Genomic DNA, 8394 nt, shown 5'->3' on the forward strand with positions numbered 1-8394 from the left:
TGCAGAGCATTAAGTGTAGAACCAGGAACAGCTTCTACCCTGAAGCTGTTAGACTCATAAATCCCTAACCAGGAAAATCACAGTAATGACACTTTAATTGGTTATATGTCACTTTATCTGTGCTGCTGATTATCCATGCTGCTGATTTCTTGCCTTTAAGCTGCTATATTCATACCCGTCTGCTCACTACAGATTCATGTTCAGGCTGCTGTTTTTAATATATCGTGTTTTTTTACACTATTATTGTTCAGTTTTTATCTTAGATCCTTGTATATTGTTTCTTTATATACTTTATATTTTTGCTATTTTGGTGTGTAACTGGGATTTTGAGTTCACAATTCCGTTCCACCTTATGTATCACATGTGATATGAATGACAATAAAGAACCTTGAACTTGTGGTTGTACATTCAATGATTACTTCCTGAATATTTTTACTAAAATCTGTCTGTTTATGAAATACCTTGCTAGGAGACTAATGGGGTTGACACCAACAGTCAATGCAAAAGTTTAAAGCAAATATGTAGTGCTATGTGTAGCAGTCAGATTATGTGTTGGGGATGATGTGCAGCTACTGCACACTTAATTTAGTAAAATATCTGTAAAATGAGCTGCATTAAAGCTGCTTTTGTGTTGGATAAGGTTGTTTAGCTGTAACTATAAATTGGAATTTTGTGGACTCCTAAAGTTATTTAAAATGTACATATTTTTATAACTATATGAGAGTTTCAGTATAAGCTGTCCAGTGGTTCATGAGATTTTTTGCTAACAGACAGGCTAAGTTGACTGACACAATGAGGCAAAAGTTTAAAAACAGATCAGATGGTGCTCATAGCTTGTGTTAGGAATGAATCATAGCTACACCGAACAAAAATATTAACACAAAATGTTTGTTTTTGCTTCCATTTTTCATGAAAATAGACCCTTTTTCTCTCATATATTGTTCATAAATGTATATAAATCTGTGTTAGTGAGCACGTCTCCTTTACCGTCAGTATCTAGTGACCACCGTTTGTCTCATGCAGTGCAACACTTGTCCTTCACATGGAGTTATTTTTGATTGTGGCCTGTAGAATGTTGGTCCACTTCTCTTCAATGTTCAAGCTCCAGCCAACATTATTGTCATTTCCATCACATGCGCTACATGAGGTGGAACGAAATTATGTGTGAAATTGCTGGATATTGTCAGGAACTGGAACACGCTGTCGTATACGCCAATCTAGAGCATTCCAAACGTGCAATGTGTGACATGTCAGGTGAATATGCTGGCCATGTAAGAAATGGGATGTTTTCAGCTTCCAGAACTTGTGTACAGATCCTTGCAACATGAGGCCGTGTATTATCATGCTGCAACATGAGGAGAAGTGGTTTGGACATGTCCAGAAGAGAGACAGTGGGTATATTGGTAGAAGGTTGTTAGCAATGCAGATGCTAGGAAAAAGACAAAGAGGAGATGCAGTTAGAGAGGACATGGAGTGAGGGCAGAGGACAGAATGAGATGGAGGAGGATGACTCGCTGTGGAGACCCCTGAAGAGGGAAAAGCCAAAAGAAGAAGAACATGAGGTGATGGTCATGGTAATGGATGATACCACAACAATAGGCTTCAGGATCTCGTCACACATTCAAAATGTCATCAATAATTGGGTTTCATCCAAAAAGAGAACACCTCTCCAATATGCCATATGCATCGAATGTGAGCATTTGCCCACTCAAGTCAGTTGCAATGATGAACCACAGACAGGTGGAGACCCTGATGAGGACAACGATGACATTCTGACAACTGATGGACATTCCTGCCGTCAGCATGCCAATTGCACGCTTCCTCAAAACTTGTGACGTCTGTGGCATTGTGCTGTGTGATACAACTGCACATTTTTGAGTGACCTTTTATTGTGGGCAGCCTGAGGCACACCTGTGCAATAATCCTGCTGTCTAATCAGCATCCTGATGTGCCACAACCTGTGAGGTGGACGGATTATCTCAACAAAGCAGAAGTGCTCACTAACACAGATTTACACAAATTTGTGAACAATATATGAGAGAAAAGTCCTTTTGTTTGCATAGAAAAACTTTTAATCTTTGGGTTCAGCTCATGAAAATTGGGACCAAAAACAAAAAGTGTTGCGTTTATATATTTTGTTTAGTGTACTACCAAATTATATTTAAGTAAAGTTTTATTAAAGGCCATGAACCCATTCTGAGCAGGGCCAGGACCAAATTTAGATTGATGATGTCTCAAAAACTACTCCAACTTTAAAAAAATAATTAAAGCTGTTCATGCAAACACGGTAAAAATCACACATTTACATGGGACTTTATTGGCAAACATTGGTAGCAGCAGTTGTTGTTGCAGTTGTTGCTGTTGCACTTTTGCTGCAACCTGGGACCCTTTCAGAAAGTATATAATTGAAACTCTACTGAAATAATAAGCGCAGGGGGTGGGGGGTAAAAGCAAACAAAACATCAATTGCATGAGATGCTATGAATTCATTTTATATTGGTGTGGTTTGAAGACTGCAACTATCTACAGTAGTCGTAGTTCTGCTTGAACTAGCCACTGTTTCACCACACTGATGCTATTCAAATAGCCATCTTGTACATGTAAGATATTATTTGTTCATAACCTGTTCACAAAACCCACATCAAAATATCTGAATTATTCCATTTTCACAAATGGTGACAAAGAATAATAACTCTGACTGAAGCACAAGTCTACCATATGGATAAATAATGAAAAACAAAAAAGCAACAAAAATAAAACAGCAAACTAAAGTATTTATGATTTTAATCTGAACGCAGCGCACATGTACAGCTGAGTCGTGGGTTCGTGTCCTCAAGTCTGCTGCTCTGCATATCATCTTTTTAAACGTGCTCACTCAAAGCTGCACAGTTTTACAGCAACCACAAATGGTATTCTGAACTCGGAGGAAAGTCTGTGACCGTTTGGTTGTGGAGTTTGACCCCACAAAGCCAACTGTTGGTAAGTTCACGAAAGACCACCTCAGGCACCAGCTATTGTTTACCGTCCTTTCTGCCAACACCTCCACATGATGCCCTGCATCACTAATAGTGCAGCTTTTTTCTGCATGAAACACACACATTCAAAACACCTGAGCTCTTTCAGCACCGAGGCATATGCTTTTTTAAACCACATAAAGTAGGATTTGTCATTCATGCACAGTGTAATTTTAGATTTTAAGGGAAAGAATTTGGGTTTAAAAATCACTGCAGGAGGTTGCTGTTTCTTTACTTTATTTCTTCTTTTTAATTTTTACTCTTTTTTTTTTTTTGCTGTTGTTGTTTGTAAGTCAATGTTTTAGACACGGAAAATTGACCATCTGTGGCTTCCTTTGCACTTGTTCGAGGGTCGAGAAATGCACGACCCCAAAAGCAACGTCTCTGCCCACTTTGTGAATGCTCGACACACACAATCTGTTTTCTTTTGAGCACCGTTCACGCTCTTTGCACCAAATAAATACAGCACCTTATGAATCATACCGCAGAGAGCAACGCTGTCTGCAGCAAGCATTCAGAGAACAGCCCTGAGCTTATCTGAGGCAGAGTGGCAGGCAGCAATCTGTAAGCAAGGCTGCGGGGTGAAAAGCAGGGCACCTTGTCCGAATCACTGAGCATACACAAGCACCTACTCTAGGGTCATCTAGCTAATGGACTTCTAGACACACTTTCTTCCCGATATGTCTGTGCTCGGCTAAAACAGATGTCTGTGCAATGACAAAAAAGAATATTACTTGGAATGTATAAGTAGTATACAGTTTTCTATTTTGGTTTTCTTATCAAAAAAGATTAAATCAAAGCTTCTGCGTGTTAAATAGATTTCACGTTTTAGCAGCTCCTCAAACACAGCACAGAAAAAAATTCTGATAAATCTTCCTGTGGATCTAAATTTCTATTGGCAAGGACACGACTGATCTCTCGCCCTCTGTAATCTTGATTTCCTCTGGTAATACCCGTCACCGTGAACTCGTGGCATTTTGCTGCCTTTGATGATTGGCCCAGTGGTCTGCAACCAATGGCCTTCTTGCCACCAATTCATGACCCGTCAACCCCAATCCTCCCACCAATCCACCAGGCACACAACACACAGCACAGAACAAATGTCCCAGCGTCAGAATCAATCCAGACAGGCTTCCCATCCTCCGCTCATAAAACTGGCATCTCATTTATCCAGGAGTGAGGGCTATGGTAAATAGAATGACACAGCTTTTACACTTTTAGCCGCAGAAGGCTCCTGAAGGATTCAGATTGTTTCGCCTCGAGCCCAATTTCTCCAAAGATCTACCTGAATGCATGTGTGAAACATTAATATCTTTTGCTTTTGTTGACGTGAGACCACTTTTGAGAACGTTTCCTATTTGGAAATGTCTTTTTATATTTTCCGCTGCATTATTATTTTTTTCCCCCTTCCAACACACATGTGTGCACATTTTAAAGTTAGGCTGTTGGAGCAGGAAGTGTTCAGCCTCACAATATTGAGTGGATTGAAAAGACCTCTTGCTGATGTGCTTGAGGTGTGAAAGAACAGCGAGGACCTGCGCACACGCTCAAACACACGCGCAGCTTCGTCTCCCCTTTGAAGTTCTGACAGCAACTCAGCTTCCTCTCCTCTGTTGAAGCTTGAGATCATAATTATTTACCATAACCGGGGCTCACATCCGCCTAATGAAAACAAAAGTTTGCCCGCAACGCTTCGGTCATATTCTATTCAAGGCAATTTCTCAGGGAAAAGAATCGCACGGATCAAATTGAGAGAGAGCAGTCTAGCATGAATATCAACTGTGATAGCTCCAGAAGGAGAGCGCAGAAGCATTCACCGTCTATCGCTGCGATCTTATGAATAGAAATTCTCAAACTATCTGCTGGAAATCTTAATGAAAACCATCACTGTAAAACATTGCAGATGAATCATTTGTTAAACTGCTGATGATAATTAATGAGGGGCAGTGGCTGCAACAGACAACATGACACAGGATGATTCTTGTTCTTTCTTTATCCGTTTGTGAGGTGTTAGCAACCCGAGCAGCAGAGGGACTCACCAATCATGTGGATGGTGGTTCGGCCCGGCCTCGTCCCAGGACGCTGTTGGATGGTGTCGTAGAAAGTGGCCTGGCACAGCTGGATGGCCGTCAGACTGAGCCAGAGGCACAGGCAGAGCAGCCAGGACATGACAGGACACATCTGCTGAGGACCGGCAAAGGTGCAGTCAACATTGTGTTCTCGACCTTTGACCTCATGACCCCAAAACAAACCACTCACTTCCTGAGTCATGTTGAACCACACATACAGGCACACACTTTTTTTCAAGGTTTTCACAGGCACTTCCACAGTAGAGTTTATTTAGTCACTGACATCACATAAGTATGAGTTCTTCACTTTTTCTTCCTGGTTTGTTCCCGTCTAAGCCGCAGCACAGCAAATGTGGAGTGATCCCGGAGGATTTTATTTGATTTTTTTCTTCTCTCTCTCATTCAGCAGCGATGTCCCCTGACAGGGGCTGACTCTCTTCAACTCCTGAGCCGTGCTTTTGCCTCCAAACTAAAATCAAACTTATAGAAAGATGTGATTTCACAAGCAGCTGGCTGCCGAGCCTTTCCTCTGTGTGTCAGAATAATGTGACAGCCACTGGGTGTTAACAGGAATCAGAAAGGCTCGTACTGTTTCACCATGCTTTGCAGTTTTAAAACACTACTGTATCACGAGGAACGTTTCTAGTCCGTTGGTTTTACTGTTTTTAAGTTGTTCGTTTTATTGCTTTTACTGTGCTGTTTGATGATTTGGTAGTTCATTACTTTAATGGTATTGCTTGATTTGATGGTTTTTGTGCTTGTATGTGTTGGTGTACAGCACTTTGGCCAACGGGGTTGTTTTTAAAGTGCTTTATAAATAAAGTTGTATTGTATTGTATTGTAGTCATTGGAAGAAAAACAAAGCTAAAAACTAGTAATTTTTCAACCTTTATTTAAACAGGTTACTCCCATTAAGCCACAAGGACTCATTTACATATATTAATGTAATAGTTTTAAATCTACAAAACTGAGCATTAAATTCACACATTCTTATCTCAAATTGTAGAAGTTATTTATTTACACATTAAAGTGTTTGAGAGCATAAAACTTTCATTAAATTATTGTGCATTTGGCAGCTGTTCACTTTTTCCAGATGTTGATTAAGCTTTTATATATGTTAAATGGAAGAGGATAAAGAATACATTTAAGCTTACTGACAGACTTTACACAGGTTTTCATTTGTCTTTTTTTGTTTTTTTATTAAAGCATAATTTGCCTCATGTACATAAAAGTGTTCTACTTTTACAACCAAGGATTTAAATGAGCAGAAAATAGTAAAAATGACATCTTACCTGAACAAGCCAACACACTATGTACAGATATCTCAACAGAGAGTCATACATCCATCCATCTTTCTACTTCTGCTGATCCCATCCATGAAGTCTGCATGTGGCTGGAAGAAGGACCTCCTCTGACTCTGCCTCCCTGCTTCCACACTTTGACAGAAACAGTCCAGTGACTCAGAAAGAACCGTCAGGTCGGAGTCAGGAAAAATAAATTTAAAGCTCTTTTCAGTTCCACCTTTTGAAATACCACAGCTTCACCTTGAGGAGGAGCCCCCGCTGACACTGAATTCATTTGCTCCCTCGCATTTACAGGCACATGCGGAGTGCTCCTTAATTAACTGTAGTGGAATCTCTTCTTTCACCGTCTGCATTCTTCCAGTGAGAGGCAGCCTGCGAGCAGCGGCTCTCTCTGAATCCCTCCTCAGCGAGCACTGAGAGACAAATGCTGCCGTACAGCCTGGCTGAGTGTAAAAACTGTATCACATGTCTTAAAGCCAGACTGCCTCTGGATTAGAAGGCACTGTGGGACTCTGTCTGATAATTGCAAACCAGAGAAGCTTCTGACCAAATGAATAAGATATTTTAGATTAAAAAAATAAAACAAGACGCATAAGAATTTTCAGGAATTAAAAGTCAATCCAAAAGAAAATCGGCAGAAAGTCATGCAGCATAGAAACAAGTTGGAAAGAAAAGACTTAAAAGTCTCAGCTTATCTCATTCTTGATACTGGATAAAACTGGGAAATAACATATTTTTTTCAAGCAGAGTGGAAGGAAATATATAAAAAGGATTGTGTTACAATAAAGTACTCAGACAGGTGATCTTCACCTGTAGTCAGGAAGTTCTTCAGTTTTGGAAATGTACCGGCAATGATGAGTCTATGAAAAGCAGAGAGGTGAGGGCTGTTATTTGAAGCAAATAAGCAGCATACTGTATAAGTGGGGAAACAGCTCAGTCGTCCCTGTTTTCTGTCACCTTTACTGCATGGTGAGCTCTTGTTTGGAATAGTGATTTTTCTATCACTGGCACACAGAACATACCCAAGGTCTGCAGCTCGCACTGCAATCTCTACAGCACAAACGCTGCATTTTATTTTGATGCTTGCTCAGGAAGACAGAGGTGCACTCCAGGTTCAGAATACCCACGGCGAAGCTTCTCTACAACTCTGCATTAATTTCTGAGAGTTTGGCAAGAGTGGAGAGAGGATTGGGACATACTGTATACGTACTGTAAGCTAAATGACATCAACCGCTGACTTGTTTTGAGAGGACTATTTTCCAGAGATTGTTTAGTCATTAATTGTTCCGAGATCCCAGCATCCGATGTAGGTTTTGTGTTTTGACAAGAGGGAAGTGAGATTTATTCAAGCCATCTGTTTCACTGGGAGTTTGCTCAGAAATTTATGGAATTCTCAGAACACAACAAAACAACAATTTGCTTTTGCCTTAACAGAAAAATATGTACCATCATTGTGGGCTTTCAATATACAGATGACCAAAGGCGACCCAGTTCTGCTCAGGAGCAAAGAGGTAAAAGTGTGAATCAGCAATGGAAAAGCAGAAAAACATTTCTATCCATTTTCTTTTCCTTTCTTTTCCTTTCCGGGTCATAGAGAGCTGGTGCCTATCCTCAGGGGCGGTCCTAGCCTGTTTGGTGCCCTGGGCAAACAACCACTCTAGCACCCCCTCCCCCAAGTCCGCATCACCCATCTCCCTCTACCTCAGCCCCGGGAATGTGAACACCCTCCATCATTACATATCAGTTAGATTATCATGTACCATCACAGACACACTCACAATTTATTTGAACATTTTATTCGACAATCTTGAAACTGAAAGAAATAAATACTGCAGAAAATAAATACAAGTAAAATAAGGCATCTAAATTGCACCAATTGAACAATTAAGAAAATCAGTGTACAACAAGAATTGTACACAGATTGTTATTGCACTTTGATCAAGACACTAACTTGAATGCACAACTGTCAAAGAAGGTCTGAGCTTTTTTTGAGAAAAGACAATTTAC

The 8394-nt window shown here is 40.4% G+C and overlaps 1 protein-coding gene across 1 annotated transcript in view; it reads right to left on the bottom strand.

Moving 5' to 3' along the window:
• The window catches only part of LOC119416832 (chemokine-like protein TAFA-1), a 43560-nt gene extending 37133 nt beyond the window's left edge, over nucleotides 1–6427 (bottom strand). The window contains exons 1-2 of the mRNA XM_037684023.1: nucleotides 6376–6427; nucleotides 5054–5195 (exon numbers count right to left, since the gene is read on the bottom strand). Of these exons, the coding sequence (XP_037539951.1) occupies nucleotides 5054–5195; nucleotides 6376–6426 (193 nt within the window). The 5' untranslated portion in view covers nucleotide 6427. The remainder of the gene's footprint in view (nucleotides 1–5053; nucleotides 5196–6375) is intronic.
• Nucleotides 6428–8394: the final 1967 nt, after the last annotated feature.

Source organism: Nematolebias whitei, chromosome 11, assembly GCF_014905685.2.
Source record: "Nematolebias whitei isolate Nwh7 chromosome 11, NemWhi1, whole genome shotgun sequence".
NCBI lineage: Eukaryota > Metazoa > Chordata > Actinopteri > Cyprinodontiformes > Rivulidae > Nematolebias > Nematolebias whitei.